This window comes from Amborella trichopoda, chromosome 6 (assembly GCF_054954075.1).
Source record: "Amborella trichopoda isolate Santa Cruz 75 chromosome 6, AtrichopodaSantaCruz75HAP2 v2.0, whole genome shotgun sequence".
Taxonomy (NCBI): Eukaryota; Viridiplantae; Streptophyta; class Magnoliopsida; order Amborellales; family Amborellaceae; genus Amborella; species Amborella trichopoda.
The window spans coordinates 19,515,334-19,538,702 of NC_142341.1; the positions used below are offsets into that span (position 1 = coordinate 19,515,334).

The window sequence follows — 23,369 nt, forward strand, 5'->3', positions numbered from 1 at the left end:
ACTTGAAAGAGAGAGAGAAAAGAGAGAAGAAGAGCTGGGCTCGCCTCTAAGTGCGGGCCCAAAACTTGGATATGGGGGAGAGAGAGAAGAGAACAAGAGAGAAGAGAGAGAGGGAAAGGGGGAGAAGAGAGTAAAAGAGCTAGGTCTGCCTCTAGGTGAGTGCCCAGAGCTCAGATATGAGAGAGATGAAAGACAGAAGAGAGGGAGAAGAGAGAGAGAGGAAGGGAGAGAAGATGAGTAAGAGTGCTGGGCCCGCCTCTAGGGCCCTGAGTTTGGACAAGAGAGAGAGAGGAAAGAGAGAACAGAGAGAAGAGAGAGAAGAGAGAAGAAGAGCTGAGCTCGCCTCTGGATGCGGGTCCAAGACTTGGACTTGAGAGAGAGTGAGAGAAAAGAGAGAGGAAGAGCTGGGCCCGCCTCTAGGTGTGGGCCCAGAACTTGGACACAATAGAGAGAAAAGAGAGGAAGAGCTGGGCCTGCCTCTAGGTATGGGCTTAGAACTTGGACATGGGGGGGAGAGAGAAGAGATGGAGAAGAGAGAGGAAGAGAAGAAGAGGGCAAGAGAGTAGAGAGGGGGGAAAGAAAGTAAGAGAGAAGGGAGTGAGAGAGAGAAAGAGGAGAAGAGAGAAAGAGAAAGGAAAGAAGAGAGGAGAGAGTAGAAGCGGAGAGAGAGAGAAGAGAGAAAGAGAAAGGAAAGAAGAGAGGAGAGAGTAGAAGAGGAGAGAGAGAAGAGAGAAGAAGAGCTGGGCCTGCTTTTAGGTGCGGGCTCAGAACTTGGACTTGAGAGAAAGAAAAGAGAGAAGAGAAGAGAGAGAGAAGAGAGCTGGGCCTACCTCTACGTCAGGCCCAGCTCTTGGACTTGAGTGAGAGAGAAAAGAGAGAAGAGAAGAGAGAGAGTGAAAGAGAGTTAGAACGGGAATAGAGAAAAGAAATCAAGGGAGGAGAGAGTTGGACGTGAGAGAGAAAAGGGAGTAAGAGAGTTGGGCCCGCCTTTAGGTGGAAAGAAAAGAGAAGAGAAGAGAAAAGAGAGAGAAGAGAGAGTAAGAAAGTTGGGCCCGCCTCTACGTGCAGGCATGGGACTTGGACTTGAGAGGGAGAGAGAAAAGAGAGCAAGAGAGAAGAGAGAAAGAGGAAAGGGAGAGTAAGAAAGCCGGGCTTGCCTCTAGGTGTGGGCCCAGAACTTTGACTTGATAGAGAGAACGAGGAGAGAAAGCGAGAAGAGAGAAAGAGGAAATAGAGTAGAAGAGAAGAGAGAGAAAAGAGAGCAGAACAGAAGAGAGAGGGGAAAGAGAGAAAGAGAGGATGTGAAGAGAGAAGAGAATGAAAAGAGAGCAAGGGGGTGAAACGTGAAGAAGGGAGAGAAGGAAAGCTGGGCTTACCTAGGCGCGGGTCCATGATTTGATGGGAGAGAGGGGGAAGGAATGAAGAAGAGAGAAAGAGAAAGGGAGTGAGTGAGGAAAGAGAGAAAGAGAGAAAGGGGGAAACCGGGTCCGCATCTAGGCACGGGCCCGTTATTTTGGGTGAGAGCGAGGACGAGCGAGGGAAGGGAGAGAAAGATAGAAGAGAGAGAAAGAGAGAAGAGAGAAGAAGAGAGAGGAAGAGAGTAAGGGTGGTTACCTTAGGTTGGAAGTGGGAAATTTTAAGTCAGAAGTAGGAACTTCTAAGTCGGAAGTGGGGAGTTCTAAGGTAGTCCTCAACAAGTAAAAATTCTCTCTCACTCTCTTTGAGATGAAGAAGATGGAATAAAAAATTACCAACTAAAGAGGAAGCTCAATGTAGTTGATTAATTTTTGCCAATACTGTGAACTTACATCAAGCTTCTTTTTTATGCTTTTGGGTTACAAATGAGCATAAGGTGTATATATAACATCCCCTTGAAACAAGGGTGGATTCTCAAAATTTAACCAAATTATCAAAAATTACATTTTCTATGAATTAAAATTAAGTCCCATTTTTGGGGGCAAAATGACCCACCCACAATCTTGAAAATGGTGAGATGGTCCCCACAAAGATAACATGGGCTATGGTGATCGTTCTGGGCTCATTTCGGGTTCTTCCGACAACCTCTTGACAACAATAATACCGTAAAAGTGATGGTCTTGACGAGACGATCGTTTTGAAATATGATTTGATCTTTGAATCGAGGTTTCGAACCCTCCTTAAAATCTTGCGAAATATGGAAATCTTGCAATCTTTAATGCTTAATCTTGTCTGTTTCTTTGATGTTTTGGGTCAATCTTTTTTTCAAAAAATGACGGGGAAGCCGCCATAGTCATTTTGTGATAAACATTGCTCGATTTGGTCGCCGAATCATCACTTTCCAAATTGGGGAAGTTGCCTGAACATGGATTCCGATTGTTGAAAAATTTTCCTTTTTGCAACATCAAAATACAACACTTTTGGTCTTTTATGACATGTGATGTTTACTTTGAATCGTAACCCTCGACGTCACGGTCGCACCGGACTCATTTTCAAGACGATCCAAGGTCGGGGCTTCGTTATATGACTATTTGATCGAGGGGCTCTCCATCTTGCAAAAATCTGCAACACATGAGTTTTCTTGTACAACTTCTCTCTAGGATTTCTTTTGTCTTTGGCTATGTCATGGGTTGTGCCATATATTAGAATGCGCGCGTTGGCGAGACAAAGCAGCTCCTGAAATTTGGGCTTGATTGGGCTTAAAATAGAGAAGCTACAGCTCTTGGAAGATGATCCCGAAATCATGCGGCACAGTTTCCATTTATGGAAACTGCTTCACCGAGGATGCACCAAAATAGTGTAAAACCTACCATTTTCGGGTAAATTGACCATAGAATGGACTAAAAGCGTCCGAATGAGCTGAAACTTGATATCTGGGGGTTTTCGAATCTTCTGAATCCAATGGAAACAGTCTGGTACTCATTCGAGACCTCAATAATGGGGCTGTAGTTATGAGGTGTTTTTCTGCATGCTAAGAGCCGAATTTGAAAACTGGTTTTTCATTTGATCCGTCTAAACTTCGTCAGATCGTGACGAAACTTGGTGGGTGTTCTTAGGGAGTTAAATGCCACCCCCACATGCCTTTTGGGACCAATCTGACACCCTTCAAAATTCACTTCATATTCAGGGTTTATTCTACCAATGCTTTCATAGTCTGCAGGCGTTTTGGTACCCGCAGGCCTAGGTCGCAACTAGCTTCCTCCTTATTTGCACCGAGGATTCAAGTGTCGAAGAACAGCTTGCCCCGTCAAATGTTGTGCTTGGAGAGAAGCAAGAAGGACAACATTCAGAATCAAAATTGGCCCTTCGGCTTTCATTTTTCTTCTCGGCCATCAGTATCAACACAACCGGCGAAGGGGAATTATGCCAAGCTTCTTCCTTAGGGGATGACCGAGGTGCTTCGACGACTGGGGGCCTTGTTTAAGGGCTTGTCGACCCAAGATCGTCAAGACTTTTAGGGGAAAAGAGACTTGAGGCACTGGTGGGGGCCTTGGTTAAGGGCTTTCTTCTTACTTCAACAGTTCTTTTTGGTTCCAGCAACTGGGGGCCTTGCTTAAGGGCTTGTGGACCCAATTAGTCAGAATCAGGGTTTGTCTGGCAGTCGGGGGCCTTGCTTAAGGGCTTTCTTCCCATGTCAGTCAGGTTTTGATTTTCAATCTTCTGGTAGGGGCCTTGCTTAAGGGCTTTCTTCCCACTTCAGGAGATGTTTGTGCTTTGGATAGACAGTCGAGGGCCCTTAATGGGGCATATGAGCTGCTACACCAGGGTTTGGAGTTTGTTTGACAGGCGGGGTATCTCTTTGGGACCCAGTCTACCGGATCCAGTCAGGGGCTTTTGGTTGCCATCCTGAAAAGTCTGAACCATCGATTGGTGGGGATGTTGACGAGACGGTCTCTTTGGGGCTTGAAGTCCCAGTCTTACTAGATCTAGTCAAGGGCTTTTTGTTGGCCATCCTAAAAAGTCTAAACCATCAGCAACTGGGAACCTTATTAAGACTGTTACCCTGGATGTCGGTGGAGGTATTAGTCTGGCTTGACAGTCAACCGCCTTCTGAGAGTATCCTCGGCTTATCGTCATGATTTTCTTGTTTTTGGTGACTTCTTGGAAATGAACTCTCTTAGCGTGGAGCTCGAACTTGCCATCTTGTTGATTTTTTTGACCTTTGGGGGTCTTTTTATGGATTGACCCAGGCTGTTGGAATTTTCTTTGGCCTTTTTTTTGTCTTGGTAGTAGGGTACCCTCTTTTTAGGGGGTATTGACTCCCAAACTACCAAGATTTCTTGTTTGGGATGCTGGCTGAAACCGCCTGTGAGAGCGAGCTTTGCATCAACCGGCTTATTGATTCGAGCGCCCTTTCGGGTTTTCACTTGAACTGAGTGAAAGCAGTGTCGTAGAACGATTTTCACCAATTTCCTTCTTTTATTGGGCTCTTTTACCCGTGACTTCATGGCCACATCTGTCGTTTCCATTTTTACTCGTGGTGCCCTTTCAGGTTTTCACCATGCCCATTTTTATTCTTTGGCAATTTTACCCATAGCTTCATAGCTATGTTCTTCGGAAGCTCTCACTTTTACCCATGACTATCCTCATCGGATGCTCATCATGCCCGGCTTTTTTTTTTTTTTGAGAGAAATCCTCCTCCTTGATGATGGATAGGACAGAGGGATTATAGGTGTCTAAGGCTCACTCGGGTAACAAATACCATGGGTGAGGCTTTTATTGGGAGAAGTGGACATCACTGGGGATGTGCTAGGCTTCGCAAGGTGATGAAAGGTCCACACTTGCTGGGTATTGGGGTTAAATGGACTGTTGTGGTAAGATGGGCAACTGTAGGTAGTGATTCCCTAGGGATAATGGTCTACCGTGGTTGATGGACCATCGGGGTTAATGATTGATTGGGTGTTGAGGGGCCGCTTGAGAATGGCAACTTACCACCGGGGCCTAAGGATTTAATGGATTAATAGACCATTGGGGGCAATGACCACCGTAAGTAATGACTCACTGGGGATGATGAACTATCGGGATTTGATGGTTCATTGGAAACAGTGGTTGATTATTTATCATTGAGGATGTAAACCAAAGTAGGTCCCTTGGAGTGATGGGCCATTGGAGTAGATGGTCTATTGGAGGTGGTGGCTTACTAGGGAATGATGGACCATCATGGGTTTTTATGACTGCTTGAACATGGTATCATTCGTGGGGTCTCATGGAGGTTCAATTGGTAGGAGATGCTCAATAGGAATGATGGAGTTTTGCAGTGAAGGCCGAGTGAACAAGGGTCTGTGACGGGGTGATTGAGACTCGCATGATTTTTGTGGGTTTTTATGACTGCTTGAACATGGTATCATTCGTGGGGTCTCATGGAGGTTCAATTGGTAGGAGATGCTCAATAGGAATGATGGAGTTTTGCAGTGAAGGCCGAGTGAACAAGGGTTTGTGACGGGGTGATTGAGACTCGCATGATTTTTGTGAGTCATTGGGGGTTAGGTGCATGATTCCACTGGGGGTTAAGTTTCATGAAGGATAAGAATCATCTGTAAGGTTCATCGAAGTTTGTTGGTGTTGAACCCAGGGTTGTACTCGTTCAACAGGCCCGTGACTTGAGCTTAGAGGGTTTAGAAAGGGGGCTTTTGAGCTCAGGGTTCCGGGTTTCACTTGGCCAAAGGTTACCCATTGAGGGACTAGTGTGTGCAGGTAGAACAAGGAGCATAGCCCATTCGTCCACCATGTTTCATTGTGCACGGGTGTGTGCTCAGCTCATGGTTGAGCCATGGGCTTGTGTGGGTTTGTGAAAAGATTGTGAAGAATGAGAGAAGGTACACTCTTGAACATGGGTCTGTGTGTTTAAGTGTATAGGAGAGGAGGATAAGAGAAAATGATGGTAAGGGAGATGGTGCTAGCGCCTAAATGCGGCCCGAGCTCTCAAATGAGAGATGAGAGTTTGTGACTTTGTGGTAGGGGTAGGAAAGATGGGCTCGTTCTTAGGCGCGGGCGGGGGATACTCAGCAAGTGAGTGGGGACGAGATATGAGATGAGTTTTGACGGGTTTGCGCCTAGGCGCGGGCTTGGAGTTTTTAATCGAGTAATAGAGAGAGTAATGAGAAGAGTTTGACGGGCCCACGCCTAGACACGAGTCTGGGGACTTGCAACGGACGAAAAAGAGTGGGAGAGATGAGATTGTTTTGACGGGCCCGCGCGGACCTGGGGCTTGCAATGGACAAAAGAGAGTGGGAGAGTTGAGATTGTTTTGACGGGCCCGCGCCTGGACTTTAGCATGTAAGAGAGTGATGGAGAAGAGGATTTGTGACGGGCCCGCGCCTAGGCGCGATCCTAAAGCTCTTTAGCGTATGAGAGAGAGAGAGAGAGAGAGAGTTTTTACTCGAGGAAGTGAATTGGGTTTTCATTTTTTACCCCACCCTTCTCCTTTTTCACCACCATCTTTAGCTTTTGAGAGAAAGTAAGAGAGAAAGTCCTCCAACAAAAAGGTGACCTTTGGAACCATGGCTAGTGCTAGTTCTTCCCGTCCTCAAGGTGCACTCCCTTTTTCATTTTCTTGCTTTTCCATGTCTTTTTCATGGCTATTTGCTCTTCCATATCTCTTTTGCTTCTCCATTGCACATCATGTATTTGATGTTATGCTCCAATGGCCCTTTTTAGCATAACCTTGATGCCTTAACCACCTTTTAAGCACCTTTTGCTCATTCTTAACGCACTTCGCATCTTTGTGCCTCATTTCAACCTTTCTTAATGCAATTTGCATCGTTCTTGAGCATCATGTCTAGGTGCATTGCACATGCTTGTGCGCCGTCAGTCTTTTGGTGAGCTCCATCATTCGAAACGGAGTCCACTATATATTGGTGTTCCCCTTCGAAACGGAGTCCACCAGATGCCCAATGAAGACCTTGCATCTCCAACATTCGCTTTCCTAGAGTAGGAAGATTCTCACTAGAATCAAAATTCCTATGGAGAGCATGATACATGGGAACACCATCACCTTGAACTGTTGCTCCCCATTAGCATCTTCGTACCTACATAATCGAGCATCTGCCCCTACATAGGTAATGCTCAAAGGCCATTCTAGCCTTTGAATGGTTTCAATAACTCCAACGGTAGTAGATCTGGTAAAAGTAGCACCTATATAGTTATTGGTCCCCAATTCCCCAGTGGAGTCGCCAAGCTGTTTGAGCCTTGATCTCGTCGGTTCGGAAGACCGTGTGGGGGCACTCGGATGTGGGGTCTGGCCTGAGATCGCTCTCTCGGAAACCGTGGTACATGGGGTGCGCATGCGGGTAGGAGCCAATTGGTGAGAGAGAATTATGGGGTGTGAGGTGGGTCTTACCTCAGGGTGGGTTAGTGACACGTTTGTCTGTGTGTAGATGCTCTCTTAAATCACGATGGAAAGCCCCTTAGCCTGAGGCTGGTCCGGCTTTGGCTCCCTTATTGCACTCTTTGCATTATGAACACACATGTATAAGATGGCCAGACAAGTGGGCAGAAGACCTTGACTTGTCGTTAGATGGATAATTCGTCGAGAGAGTAATGGGGGAAGATAAAAGGGTGGTGAAAGGAAGATAGAAGACCATTTATTATTTTGACAGCCTTTCAACGCCATCTTAACAAACAATCTTATATCAACAATGTTATTAATAAATAAAATATCTAATAAGAGAAATAAAAAGAAAGAATATGGTGATGTGTATGAATAAAAGACAAACAATGCAACGAACGACGGAAAAAGACGAGGTATCGGAAGAGAGAAGACTAAAGAGAGAGAGAGAGAGCAAGGTCAAGAAAGGGAGAGAAAGGGAGTGAAGATAAGACGGAGAAAGAGTGAAGATAAGACGGAAAAAGAGGGCACGAGTGAGAGCAAGAGAGAGAGAAAGTGAGAGAGAACAAGAAAGAATGAGAGCGAGAGGGAGAGAGAGTGAAGATAAGAGGGAGAAAGAGGGTAAGGGCGAGAGAGAGTGAGTGCGAGAGAGAAGGTGAGAGAGAACGAGAAAGGAGAGAGAGGATAGCAAAAGGGAGTTGAGTGTGGGATAGAAAGGAAAGAGAGTGAGAGAGCTGGGTCCGCCTCTAGGTGCATGCCTAAAACTTGAACATGAGAGAGAGGAAGGACAGGAGAAAGAGAAAGAAAGAGAGAAAGAAAGCGAAAAAGAGAGTAAGAGAGCGGGGGCCACCTCTAGGTGTGAGCCTAGAACTTGGACTTGAGGGAGGGAAAGAAAGGAGAGAGGGGGAAAGAGAGAAAGAAAGAGAAGAAAGCAAGAGAGCTGGGCTTGCTTCTAGGTGCGGGCCCAGGACTCGGAGTTGAGAGGGAGTGAAAAAAGAGGGGAAGAGAGAAAGAGAGAGAAGAGAGAAGAGAGAGGGGAAGAGAGAGAAAGAGAGGAAGAGATAAAGAGAGAGAAGGAGAGCATAAGGGAACTGGGCCTAGCTCTAGGCGAGGGCCCAGAACTTAGACTTGAGAGAGAGAGTGAGTGAGAAAAGAGAGGAAGAGCGAAAGAGAGAGAAGAAGAGAGTAAGAGAGAGCTTGGCTCACCTCTAGGTGTGGGTCGATAACTTGGACTTTAGAGAGAGAAAGAGAAGAGAGAAAGAGAGGGAAAAGGAGAGAAGAAGAGAAAGAAAGAGAGGAGAAGAGAGAAATAGAACAAGACGAGAGGAAGGGAGAGAAAGAAAGCCGGACTAGGTGTGAGCCCGTGACTCTAGACAAGAGACAAGCTGAGTGAAGGAAGAGAGGGAAAGAGAGAAGAGAGAGAGAGAAAGAGAAGAAGAGAGCAAGAGAGCTGAGCCCGCCTCTAGATGCAGGCCCAATACTTGGACTTGAGAGAGAGAGAACGGGAGAGGAAGAGAGAAAGAAAGAGAAGAAGAGAGTTGGGCCCGCCTCTAGGTGCGTGTTCAAAACTTGGACTTGAGAGAGAGGAAGGAAAAAGAGAAAGAGAGAAAGAAAGAGAAGAAGAGAGTAAGAGAGCTGGGCCCGCCTCTAGGTGCGAGCCCAAAACTTGAGAGGAAGAGAAAGGAGGGAAAGAGAGGGAAAGAGAGAGAGAAAGAGAAGATGAGAGTAAGAGAGCTGGGCCCGCTTCTAGGCGCAGGTCCAGGTTTCAAACTTGAGAGAGAGTAAGAAAAGAGGGCAAGAGAGAAAGTGAGAGAAGAGAGAAGAAGAGAGAGGAGAAGCGAGAGAAAGAGAGGAAGCGAGAAAGAGAGATTAGGAGAGGATAAGGGAACTGGGCCTGCCTCTAGGCATGGGCCCAAAACTTGGACTTGAGAGAGAGAGAGTGAGAAAGAGAGGAAGAGAGAAAGAGAGAGAAGAGAGTAAGAGAGAGATGCGCTCGCCTCTAGGTGTGGGCCCAAAACTTGGACTTGAGAGAGATAAAAATGAGAGAGAAAGAGAGGGAAAGGAAGAGAAGAAGAGAAAGAAAGAGAGAGGAGAAGATAGAGACAGAGAACTAGAGAGAACAAGACGAGTGGAAGGGAGAGAAAGAAAGTAGGGCTAGACGAGAGAGAGGCTGAGTGAAGGAAGAGAGGGAAAGAGAGAAGAGAGAGAAAGAGAAGAAGACAGTAAGAGAGCTGGGCCCGCCTCTAGGTGCGGGCCCAGTACTTGGACTTGAGAGAGAGAGGAATGAGAGGAGAATGAGAACAAGAGAGAACAAGACGAGAGGAAGGGAGAGAAAGAAAGCTGGACCCACACCTAGGCCCGGGCCCATGACTCTAGACGAGAGACTGAGTGAAAGAAGAGAGGGAAAGAGGGAAGAGAGAGACAGAGAAGAAGAGAGTAAGATAGCTGGGTCTGCCTCTAGGTGTGGGTCCAGTACTTGGACTTGAGAGAGAGAAAAGAGAGAGAGAGAGGAAGAGAGAAAGAGAGAGCTAGGCCCTCCTTTAGGTGCGGGCTCAGTGCTTGGACTTGAGAGCGAGTGAGAAAAGAGAGACAGAGTGAGGAAGAGAGAGGTAGAGAGAAGAGAGAGAAGAAACGAGTAAGAGAGAGTTGGGCCTGCCTTTAGGTGTGCGCTCAGAACTTGGACTTGAGAGAGAAAAAGAGGAGAGAAAGAGAGGGAATGAGATAGAAGAAGAGAATAAGAGAGATGGGCTTGCCTTTAGGTATAGGCTCAATACTTGGATTTGAGAGGGAGAGAGAAAAGAGAGGAAGAAAGGAGAGAGGAAAGAGAAAGAAAGAGAAAGAGAGAAGAAGAGGGAGAAAGAGAGAGAAAGAGCACAAGAGAGAACAAGACGAGAGGAAGGTAGAGAGAAAGCTAGGCACGAGCCCGTGACTCTAGACGAGAGAGACTGAGTGAAGGAACAGAGGGAAAGACAGAAGAGAGAGAAAGAGAGAAAGAGAGGAGAGAAATAGAGAGAAAGAGAGAAGAGAGAAAGAGAGAAAAGAAGAGAGAGAAATAGAGCAAAGGGGAGGGGTTACCTTGGATTGGAAGTGGGAAGTTCTAAGTGAGAAGTGGGAAGTTTAGGGTTAATCCTCAATAGGCAAAAGTTTTCTCTCTCCTTCATTTGGGATGAAGAAGATGGAATAAAAAATCTCCAACTCCAGGGGGATGCTTAATATATTTGATTAATTCTTGCGTTACATCAAGCTTCTTTTGAGTTTCTTGAACTTAGGGTTACAAATGAGCTTAAGGTGTATATATAACATCCCCTTGAAACAAGGGTGGATGCTCAAAACTAAACCAAATTGTCAAAAATGTTTTCTATGAATTAAAATTAAATCCCGTTTTTGGGGCAAAATGACCATTTTGCCCCCACCCACAATCTTGGAAATGGTGAGATGATCCCCAATAAGGTACCATGGGCTATGGTGATCGTTCGGGGCTCATTTTGGGTCCTTCCGGCAACCTCCTGGCAAAAATAATACCGTAAACCTGATGGTCTCGACGAGACGATCGTTTTGACATATGATTTGATCCTGGAATCGAGATTTTCGACCCTTATTGAAATTTGGCAAAAGATAGAATTCTTGCAATCTTGAATGCTTAATCTTGTCCGTCTCTTGATGTTGTGGGCCGTTCTTTTCATCAGAGAATGACGGGGAAGCCACCATGTTTGTTTTGTGATAAAAATGGCTCGATTTGGTTGCCGAATCATCACTTTCCGAATTGGGGAAGTTGCCGGAATATGGATACCGGTCGCTGGAAAATTTCCCTTTTTGCAACCTAAAAATACAACACTTTTGATCTTTTCTCAAATGTGATGTTTACAATGAATTGAAGCCCTGGACGTCACGGTCGCAATGGACCCATTTTCAAGACGATCCTAGGTCGGGGTTTCGTGATATGACCATTTGTTCAAGGGAGTCTCCATCTTGCCAAAATTTGCAACACATGAGTTTTCTTGTGCAATTTCTCTCTAGGATTTGTTCCGTCTCGGGCTGTGTCACAGGTCGTGCTATATATCAAAACGTGTGTGTTGGCAAGACAAAGAATCTCCTGAAATTTGGGCTTGATCGGGCTTAAAACATAGAAGTTACAGCCCTTGGAAGATGATCTCGAAATCATAAGGTACAATTTCTATTTAAATGGAAACTGCTTCATCAAGGGTGCAGCAGAATAGTGTAAAACCTACCATTTTCGGGTAAGTTGGCCATAGAATGGTCTAGAAACGCCTGAATGTGCTGAAACTTGATATTTGGAGGTTTTCGGACCTTTTGAATCCAATGGAAGCAGTCTGGTACTCATTTGAGACCCCGATAATGGGGCTGTTGTTATGAAGTGCTTTTTTAGCGTGTTAGGAGCCAAATTTGAAAACTGGTTTTTCATCTGATTTGTCTGAACTTCGTCAGATCGCGACGAAACTTGGTGGGTGTTCTTAGGGAGTCAAATGCCACCTCTACGTCTTTTGGGACCAATCTGACACCCTTCATAATTCACTCAAGATCAGGATTTATTCTACCAATGCTTCCATAAGATAGGTATTTTGGTACCCGCAGGCCGAGGTCGCAACTAGCTTCTTCCTTATGTTCACCGGGGATACAAGTGTCGAAAAATACCCAATAACACTAACTTGTAGGGAGAATATCAAGAGCGTTTTGGGCTTCTACATTGAAGACCAGCTGAGTATCTTTAGATACCTCTTTTTAGCAAGAAGAATCACATTCTCTCCTCTTTATGAAACTGTGAAATTCACATTGTGCCCTTACTACTTTGAAGAAGCATGACTTCATGTTCCCTTTCTATAGCGGCATTGTGCTATGAATGTTTGGCTCCACCATATCTCCAAGCATCTCTTCATTGAACCTAACTCAATTACCAAATTTCTGTGCGTCTTTCTCTTCTCTAAAGAAAGGTTCTAAATCTTACAATCAATGATGCCATAAATATCATTCGCTCAAAGTTCGGCATTTGATTTTCCCACGAAGTCCTTGTTTACATTTTACAAACTCCATTCGAGGTTTACAAGCAATTAAAGTACCCCAAAAGAAATGCGAATACTGTCATAACATAAATGGAATAAATGGATATGTTATACGTGAGTATCACTTATTTTCATATAATATTTGTAAGTAAAAAGATCTTCAAATGCGATATATGGGCATATAGACAAGAGAGATAATTTATTATTTGGAAATAAAATACTTGGGATAAATTTGTAGTTAACTTTTAAAAGAAAATTGAATATTTAAACTTCAAATACATTCATGAATGCATTACATATCTAACACATAATTAATGTTTAGGTGATACTTTATGTAGAAAATTTTGGTTCTTTAGATGAGGGCATGAACAAATTTGAGATATCATTGTAAAAGAATTATGTTTTTTTCTAGAATTAAGTCATTTAAGTAGTCGAAAAACTCTTCCCAACGCCTATAGGCGAAATTGAACAGTGATTTCGCCTACCCTCATCACCATCCAAACTTCATCGCACAAGCACAGTTGTCTGGTAGTATTTCAATTTTCAATTTTTTTCTACAAATCCAAATTACTTGAAATTTGTAGCGTGTGTACATCTAAGTGAGGCACACCTAATAAAAATATGAAAAAAATAATTTATAAAATATAAATTGACCAAAATACCTTCGTACACACGCTCCAAATTTCATATCATTCCGATTAGTAAAAAAAATATAAAAATTGAAACACTACCGGACAATTGTGATCGTGCGATGAAGTTTGGATAGTGATGAGGGTAGGCGAAATCACTATTCATTTTCGCCTATAGGCGTTTTGTAGTATCTTCCTATGTAGTCACTTCTTAGGAGCAAACACTGACACAAGGACATACACACATAGGCCCTTCGAAACCAGAATTTAGTGATGCAGTATTAATTTTGCATTGCTGATCATATTGTGGCTTTCTTTTAACAGGTCTTAATGAATGTCTTTTCTATTTTCATCCCTAATGGAAAGAATGGACTGGATTACAGTTGCAGTCTATATATATATATATATATATATATATATATATATATATAGTTGAGAAGGTTTGTGCTATAGATTTGTACTTAAAGCAAGGAATGCATTTATATTTCCTTACTAGATACGTTGGGTTAACTTTGGTTTATGCATAAATATGTATGGTGGCAATAATTGGTTTAAAATGTTGTCCATATTGGTGTTTAAACCGAGATTTGGCTTGGGATTCAAGGACTTGCCAGGATCCCGAGTCAAGTCAGATTGACTCGACTTGGCCAAGTCTCAATAAGATTCAGCCATGTCCATGCTTAAAAAACCACTCAAGGGCTGGAAAGAGCAGACTTGGGGAAGTATCAGAGTATTCTATGTTACTTGCTAGGGTCCCACTTGCCAAGTCAACTTCCAAGTTTTTAATAACTGGTTCAAATTATTGAATTAGGTCTCAGTTACTTCTCATAATTACCACTGTAAAATGGTGTTGATGCTTGTATTATTTCTTGAAAGGGTTTCTCAGGTTGTTGAATCAAAATTGTTGAGCCATATGTATAGTTTTGTGACCATTAGTATGCTCTCAAAACTATTGTATCATGTTCTTGTCATTTTGCATGTAAATTTCTATGATTTAGCAAATTATCTTTGTAGCGCTATAATTCGTTTTGAGTTTAGACACATTTCTCATTGTTGATTGCAGTATAAGCCACAATCTTGTGAGATTCAAGCTCACAAAGGTGATAAAGTCAAAGTGCATTACCGGGTGAGTACTGATGCAATTCTCTTTTGTCAGTTTATGGATGATTTGATTAGGAGTGCAACTTGTCAAGCAACAAATCCTAGTGAATTATTTCAATCACTGTTATTGTAGTGAAAGAAAAATCGTTCTGATCTTTAATTATACTAATTATTGGAAGTAAATGGGTCTCTTGATATGCACTTAGTGGGTCTTGTTTACAACATTATGACTCTTTCTCTCTCTCTTGCTCTCTCTCTCCTGTCCATTTTGGATTAGTGTTATGACTAACTTTTGCATAAGATCTTGATGTGGGGCCTTATTTGATGTCATGAATGGAGAAACTTAGGGCCTAATTGTTTTACTGTTGTTATTGTTCTCATTTTTAGGATTGTTACTATTGTGTAATCTATATATTTCTTATTTCATGTTAATTTTTTCATGACGAAAATGATGCAACTGCTCAGATGCAAGGGAACCAAATACTATCAGTAATTTCTGGTCTTGCAAAATAAATGATTATATGTTCGTAATTACACCCATTTTCATGATAAATTATTTGGCAACATTCAAGCCTTGTGCTTGTTCGTTTATTTATGCTTTTCTTTTGTAGACCCTGCTTTGATTCAACTGCGAATTTTCAAGTAATACAATGAATTCCTAAGTTGTATCTTCGTCATGTGTCTCCTTACCATGCTATATGGCGTATGGATATTATATACTTTATTGGCATGCTTTGTATTACTCGTGAATTAAACCTTTAGTGAAAAAAGGCTTATTATTTAGACAAGTAGTTCAATTTATGCTGTATGATATCTATCCTTTGAAGAATATTGCGGATGGTCCATTGATTGAGAGCTGCAGTCTTGGCATATAGGTTGGAACAAGGTTCTTAGGCCATCATTGGTTGAAATGGCATGGGATGATGACTTCTTGAATGGGTTCTGCTGTAAATTCAGTTGCAATGATAGAAAATAGGGTAACATGTTGATGACTGTTGAATGCGACCTATGAGGCACTAGTGGCTGAAACTAGTATGTCCTCACAAAAGTGGATGAAACAATCAATACACGGTATTTTGGTCAATTTATTTTATGTAAATTATTTTATTTTTATTTTTATTAGATTTATCTATTTTTTAAGAATAGATTCTCCAAATTTCAAGTAATTTAGATTTGTATAAAAAATTAAAATTCAAATATGAAAAGCAAACGTGACCATTGGATTGGCTCATATTCAATCTGGGCTGTTGGGTATTTACTATTGCTGTCAACTAGTGGCCTAAACTCAGCTACTCCCATATATATATATATATATATATATATATATATATATATATAGGTGTGTGTGTATATGTATGTATGTATATATTTATGTATTTATGGAAAGAGCTACTAAAAGATGGCACTTATATGAATGATAATAGTGGCGGAATCCCAGTCGTCAGATCTTAATTGGATGGTTTTAAATGCATGTCACTGTTTGAATTTTAATCTTTGTTTTCTAAAATCGGATCGAGATAAAATTTTGGGCGTGTGTACTAAAAAATAGGATTCACAAGAAAAATTATAAATCCAATATTTTTCAAAATTTGGAATGACCAAAATGGCCCTAAAACATGATAGGGGTAGACCCGACCTTGATCTGGGTCCAAAAATAGGACCCAACAGATCTGCTATGGGTCCAAATCTTGGACTTGAACCCTATTCGGGTTTGGGTCCGATTGGGTTCTGTCCAGTCCGTTCTGAGTCCAGGTCCAGGTCCCTCATTATATTTTCAGGCCCCAATTTATGAATATATTTAACTATATTTAAAGATATAGATATTTTGATTTTTGGGTCGGGTCTGGGTCTCACATTATATTTTGGGGTCTGGTGACTTCGGGTTTGGTTGGGTCAAGGTCCAGGCCGCTACTTGGTCAAGATCTGACGGCTGGGATTCCACCACCTATACGACTATAGGTGCTACCTTTTGGTAGCTTTTTCCTATATATATATATATATATATATATATATATATATATATGTATGTATACATATATATCAACTGCATTCCTTCTTCATAAAGTTGCAGCCCTGACCTCTAAACTCTCCTACATGGAAGAAAATCATGGTCTAAGATGATTGTCTGTGGTTTGTTACCTGTTTCTAAGCTCCAAGGAGCGATGCAATTCCTGTTGTTGAGCCCAAAGCAATCTGAATCTGGTTCTCCAGTCTAGGGTTTTTGTTGAATCTTAATGAAAATAAGAGCATAGTGGACCATTGGTCTTGAAATGACAGATAAGAAGGCAATTTGAGATTTCAGAGCAAATGCCTCTATAAGTCGAAGGAGGCTTATCTGTTTTAGGGTTCGAATGCTGAGGATTTTATTGATGAACTATTTCTTACCTATGTTTTCTCCCCAGATTTTTCTACATGATTCAGTTTACTGCAAAGAATAGGGCGCAATCCCTCTAAAAACAGTGAAAAGACTGCCGTGACTGAGCTTCTCTGTGAACCCTTGAATTTATGAGTTGAGCTCCTAGAAAGAGAAAATCCCACGACAATCTCAGCCACTATCCCCTTTAAACATTGTCTCGTCTAAATAATGGCCTGTAAAATGGGTAGGAGGCAGGGAGTGAGGGAATTGTTGCCTCTAAATAGTGGCCTGTAAAATTGGAGGGAGCTCGGTACTCTCAAAAAGGTTGGTAATATGAGGGATGGAGGGAAGAAGAAGGAGCATGGTTATATATCTTCAAACTCGGAACTCTCAAAAAAATTGGTAATATGAGGGAGGGAGGGAGGGAGGGAGGAGCATGGTTATTTATTTTCAAACTTGGAACTCTAAAAAAAAATGGTAATAAAAGGAATGGAGAGAGGGCGGGAGGGTGGTCTAGGTCTGGGTTTTGGTTTATACACCCATATCGTTAAGGCATTTTAGCCTTTAGGCTTATGCAGCAAGAAGTTTTGGTGAGCATGTTTATTTATTGAGGGAGAGGGAGGAAGGGAGGAAGGGAGGGAAGGAGGAGCATGGTTATTTATTTTCGAACATGGAGGGAGGGAGGGGGGAGGGTGGTCTAGGTCTGGGTTTTGGTTTATGCTCATATCATTCGCATTTTAGCTGCAGCAAGAGGCTTTGGGAAGGATGATTATTTATTCTCATGAACAGTTTTAGAAAACAGAAACTTAGAACTCTCAAAAGTATGGGTAATGATTAAATAGCACGAAGCTGAGACCAAGAAAAAAGAAGTCTTTGTTGTGTATCATTGTTAAAAAATATTGGGAGTGAAGTTTACAACATAAGAGGCCGGACTTTTGCTAGAGATGAGTCCGCAAGCTCAATGGGGCAGGAGTAGGCTTGCAGTGTCTGTCCATTGGATGAACGAAAGAGCCTGCCTACTCCGGAGGGACCAGAGTTCCCAAGGGAGGAGCCGTAATTCATTGAAACTTGGTCGAGAATTCTTAATTCTGTCTAATTATCTTGGTTGAAATGTGGAAATCAACTAATGTGGTAAGACCATTCTTGTTATCATTGCAACGCACTTAATGTTCTCTTTGCACCAGCTTTCTCAAAATTGGTTTGTCTTGACTGAAGTGTACCTGCATAGGGTTTCTTAAACTGATCTTCTATCATGAAATTACCACTGGTTTAGACCCTGTATTTCAGTAACGTTTAGCAACATTAAACCACCAGCTTCTATAAATGATTTAAAGGGCTATTAGTTGTTTAGAGGTTATTTTATATTTGGACCATATTATATTTCTTTACTTGCTCTTTTTCCTATTTGGACTTATTCTCTTTTTTTTGCCAGGGAACACTTACAGATGGAACTGTCTTTGACTCCAGCTATGAAAGGGCTGACCCCATAGATTTTGAGCTTGGTGCTGGTCAAGTTATCAAAGGTTTGCCATTACATCTTAATCTTTGGAAAATTTACTCAAGTATCCCTAGTAATTTGCAGTATTTGAAAAATGTTCCCCATGAGTTACATTTTACACCAAGGTTTTTTTTTTTTCATTTACAACTCGTAAGGAATCAAAGCGGTCTGAAACTATCAGCTCTCATTGTAAGGAATTAATTAAAGTGGCCCAGAACTATTAATGTCAAACTGTTTGTTAACTATTAATCCTAAACCACTTGATTCCTTACAAAGATGGAAGGATAGATCAAAGTGGCCTGGAACTATTAGTTCTGAGCCATTCACTAGAATTCTAGTGATGGGTTTGAAACTAATAGTTCTGATCTGGGGGTAGTTTGGGAAAAATAAAAAAATGAAAAAAAGGGACATGAGCTTAGGTTGCAGTTTTTGTAAGGCCTAGACTTTATGAAAACAAAGTAAAACCTCACCTTGAATCGTCCTCCAGAAAGAATTATGAGGATCAGAAATCTCCATGATGGCTCCAGAATGATTTTCCAACACCGACTATGAAATTTGAAGCTAAAAAAATGGTACAGATCTTGTAGATCTGTGAGCACTTATTCTTAAAATGAAATGGATGGTCTAGATAATGTGTTACAGTATACTAGTGTTCAAGAAGGTGGACACGGCCACCTAAGTGGGCAGGGGCCCTGATCACCCGACAACTACCTAGGCAGGTGCCAAGATACCTAGGCGGTGCTGGTTTTTTTTTTTTGGGTGGGGGGGGGAGAGGGTAGGGAATTCTCTCCCTGAATGGTTTCAATTTGTATAAAAACAAATAACGTTAATGCTAAGCAATATGCAGTTGTATAAAAAAATAATATTAATATCATGGCTATGTGCATGTGTTATCTGTGGCATTTCTCAAAAGCCAAATCTGATAGGGTTGAAAAAACCTTTCTCGGCTAGTCCAGTCTATTGAACTGTAAATTTTTAAAGTAATATAATTATGAAACTTCAAGTTTTTGGTAGTTTCATAAATCATAGTTTTGATCATCATTGGAAAATTTTTAAATTTTATCGAATCTTGATGGTCAAAAATGATTTTATCCACAAGTCTCCATTCGGTTGGTTCAATTTCCCAATCGTCATGATTAAAAAAAATACAATTTTTGGGTTTTTGTTGGATTCATAAATAAGATTACCATTATACTTGGTTAGTATTCTGGTAATATTTCTTTCAGGCTTGTTTGGGCTATTTTCAATATGCTCATGAAAAACGTCATATGGGAGGTCTAGTTTTAGTTTTTCATAAAGGCAAATTCTTTTAATTCTTTCAAAAATAGGATCTCTGGATTGGCTATCCAGGTGTTATGAAATTTTTAGAAAATTATTTTTCTTAAGAAAATTCTGTTTCCCAGTCGATTTGTTTAAAAATCTGAAAAGACAGGTTGTGCAGATCCCTAGTTTTAACTCGTTGCTTTGCTTACAATTCAGAAAATTTTCCCTTGTTTTTTCTAAATTGTCTGATTTTGTGAAATATGGGATTTCCATAGAGCATTTAATTCATGATAGAACTCAGAAGTGATATCTGGGTTTCTAAAAAAATCCGCAACTTGTTTAGTTTGGGATAAGCATAATTGCTTTTGTAATCTCAAAATATCTTTAAAAGATAACCGTTGAGTATCTGGGATTTGAGCAAAATGTTGATGCAGCTAAGAGGCTTGTCTAGGCTCTCTAAATTGAATGTTCCCTGGTTTATCCCTTCGTAAAGTTTTTCCTTTTTTTGATGAGGTAGTAAGGGTTGTTTACCCTTTCTTTTATCTCTCGTAGTTCCTTGTTTAAGAACTTTCCCTGCTAAGAAAATCACCAATTACATTGTTAATACCTTTAATATGTTCAATTTCAAAGTATATTGACATATAAAATTGTACCATCTGATTCTCCTGGGATTTTCTTCTCCTTTTTTATTTTTAAGAAAGTCTTTTACTGAGTGTTTATCGGTTCTAATAAGAAAATTTTCAGGAGCAAGAAAAATATGAAATCTTTTTAAGCCATTTTTTATGGCAAGAAGCTCTTTTTCGTAGGTAATATAGTTAATCTCACTTGGTTTAAATTTTATAGAATTGTAACCACGGATTAATTCTTTTTTATCTACACATGCTTTTAAAACCGCTCCCCAATCAGTTTCAAGTATAAGCTTTTCTCCATCTTTTGGAAAATAAACTGTAGGAATGTTTAATAAATCAGCTTTTATTTGTTTAATAATTGCAAGTCTTTTTCACACCAAAAGATTTGTTTATTCTTTTTTAATTTTTCCAATAAAGGTTTTTCGTTTTTGGATAAATCTTTTATAAAGTTTCTTCCATAATTAACCAAGAAAACTTTGAAGATGTTTTTTGTCTTTTAAATCTCCAGGAAAATTCTTGGTCTTGGAAATAATTTGTTCTTGAAGTTTTATTCCAGTTTGGTCTAAAACAATTCCTAAAAAATCAATAGAAGTTTTTTCTATTTTTAGTTTCTTTGGGCCAAGGATAATTCCATTTACTACGAATTTATCACATATTATTTTTAAATGTTTATTGTGGTCTTCTTTTGTTTTAGAGAAGACCAAAATATCATCAATGTAAACAACACAGAAATCTTTAAGGTCAGAAAAAATGTTGTCAATCCAACTTTAGAAAATCTGTGGTGCATTGCATAATCCAAAGGGCATAACAGTCCATTGATAGTGTCCATAAGGGACACTAAATGCCGTTAATGGTTTGGATTCTTTGGTTAGTTTGATTTGCCAGAAACCTGATTTGCAATCAAACTTATTGAAGTACTTTGCATGTTTAGTTTGTCTAACTAACACATCTTTTCTTGGAATAAAGTAACCATCAAACTCTAAATTTTGGTTTAGCCGTTTGTAGTTAATGACCATTCTAGTTTTTCCTCTTTTTATTTCATTGTGGTTTCTAACTATGAATGTAGGACTGGAATGTGGACTAGTTGTAGATTCAATTATTCCTTTTTCTAAAAGATCTTTTATTTGTTTTGAAAATTCGTCTATATCTTGTTTAGTATAGACCATTGGTTTTACTCTAATAATCTAGGATCACTGAGCTTTAAATTATAGTCACGAGGTTTTCGTTACCATAATTTTAAGGGGTCTTCACTAAAATTCTTTTCTAGAATTTTATAGATCCAATGTGAAGTATTTAAATTAAAAATTGTAGTCGTACTTTCACCACGCTATAGCAGCGTAAATCCTTTTTTACGGCGATACTTATGTTCTACAAGTAAGTCGATCATAATTTTTGATGAATTGTTTGTTAGAGTGATAGTTTTAGGGCCAACTTCCATAGAGAAATATTCATGCAAAAAATTATTTCCTAGAATTATATCTCCATGCATATATGGAAAACATATGATTCTAGAAATAATAAACTTATGATTTCCAACATATTGGAACATTTTTGGCTTTTAAATCAATTTGGGTGTCTGCACCATTTATTCCTTTAGCAAGAATAGGGTTTCTCATGGCAATCCATTTGTCTAATGGTATTGCATTAGGTCGAGAAGCACAAGTAGTAGCTGCTGTATCAATTAGTGCATCTAGCTGATAAGGTTTGTATCCTTGGAAATTAAATTGTGCTAAGACATAAGTGTATCTTCTTTTATTTTGATTATTAAAGAAGATTATGTTTGCGTTTCCAATACTCATATTTGAAATTACCAAACCTTTTTATTCTTCTTGTAAAGCAGGAAGAATTGGTATTTCAAAACCTTTAAATGCAAAAACATTTTCCTCTGTTTCGAGAATTTCAGGTTCTTTAATTTCTTTTAATTTTAACCTTTCATCTAGTCCAGATAATTGACCTATATCTATAGATCTTCTTGGATTAGATCTAGAATCAGTGATATAAAGATTTTTACCACTTTCTTGAAAATTTATTGGTTCATAATTTCTTTTATGTTCAGTAAAATTTTGGACAAGCCAATCTTTAGGTATTTCCAGATCTTTCCAGTTTAGAAGTCTCGGTTGAATTTCATTATCAAAGGTTCGTGGTTCGAACACTTCAACAAATTTTCTGTCGTAATCCTTGGTTGATGTTTTGGTTAAACTAGTCAACTCATGGATAGCTTTCCATTCAATAGAAAGGTCGAAACTATCTGATTTCATGCCGATATTTTTGGTTTGAATTCTAAGTTTGACCGTATCTGAATATTAGGTTCATTGACGGAAATAAAATAATTTGGTTTTACCTTAAACCAAACTATTCCATTAGCAAGGTTAGATTGAACTCCACCTATTAATGCTTTAATTGGGTCATTAAAACGTTTGTCTAACATTATGACCAATATTGGTGTATCTATATCTTGTCGAAATAATGATTTTATTTCAACTTGTATTACCCCAATATGAATATATCTTATATTAGGAATTTTTGTTTTAATTTCTTAATTTTTGTTTTGTCAAAAATAGAAATTTCACAAGTTCCATCTTCTGATGCTTTAGCAGTAGTATTACCATTAAATTGCTCAAAATGTCTGGCTGACCTGAATTTGAACTTAGAGATTTTGTATATCTCTTCTTTTTTTATTATTTTTAGCTTATCTAGCTTATCTTCGTTGATTGAGTCTTCTTCCCTTATGACATCTCCCAATTTAATAGTTTCAAGATCTTCTTGAACATTTTCGAAATATTTCATTATTAGATGATGTACTAAGCATGAAATATTATTCTTCAGAAGATTCCCCCTCTTCTTCTTCTATTTCATAGAGAATGGAATCTGTTTCAGAGAGATCTTCTCCAAAACAAATTTCATAATTATTTTCTTCCAAAAACTTAACCATTTTTTTGGTGTTTTGGTTTTTCTTAGGACAATTGGGTGCAAAATGTCCTTCATTACAAATATAACATCTACAACCTTTTTTTGGTGTAAATCTTTTGTTATTTTTCTTAACAACATATTTGTTCTTTTCGAATGGTTTATTCTTATTTTTCCATTTTTACCATTTGAAATGCTTTTTGAATTTTTCTTTTGTAATTCTTTGGACTGTTACAACCTACTTCCCATTCCTCTTTTAGGACTTTCTTACATATTTTTCGGGAAAGTTGGTTTTTAATTTGTTTTGTTGCATTAGAAGTGAGGCAATGTTCCATCATAGTTCTAAGTACAAAAGCAATTCTGTTACCAAGAGTGTGTGCAAATATGTAATTCTATATGGCTTATATGTGCAATTATATAATTCATCCCAAGGTGGAGGTAGTTTATGAAAATCCTGACCCTTCTAAAATTCTTTGTTTTGTTGCCCTAGAAGTGAGGCAATGTTCCATCATAGTTCTAAGTACAAAAGCAATCCTGTTACCAAGAGTATGTGCAAATATGTAATTCTACATATGGCTTATATGTGCAATTACATAATTCATCCCAAGGTGGATGTAGTTTATGAAAAACCTGACCCTTCTAAAATTTTGAATCAGATTCTTTCA

General features: G+C 39.8%; 1 protein-coding gene across 2 annotated transcripts in view; it reads left to right on the forward strand.

The window, feature by feature from the left end:
* Positions 1–23,369, forward strand: part of LOC18430708 (peptidyl-prolyl cis-trans isomerase FKBP15-1) — a 58,601-nt gene that overhangs the window by 8,736 nt on the left and 26,496 nt on the right. For both annotated transcript variants that reach the window (XM_011623757.3, XM_011623758.3), the window contains exons 3-4: positions 14,014–14,076; positions 17,840–17,930. In XM_011623757.3, coding sequence (XP_011622059.1) covers positions 14,014–14,076; positions 17,840–17,930 — 154 coding nt within the window. The remainder of the gene's footprint in view (positions 1–14,013; positions 14,077–17,839; positions 17,931–23,369) is intronic.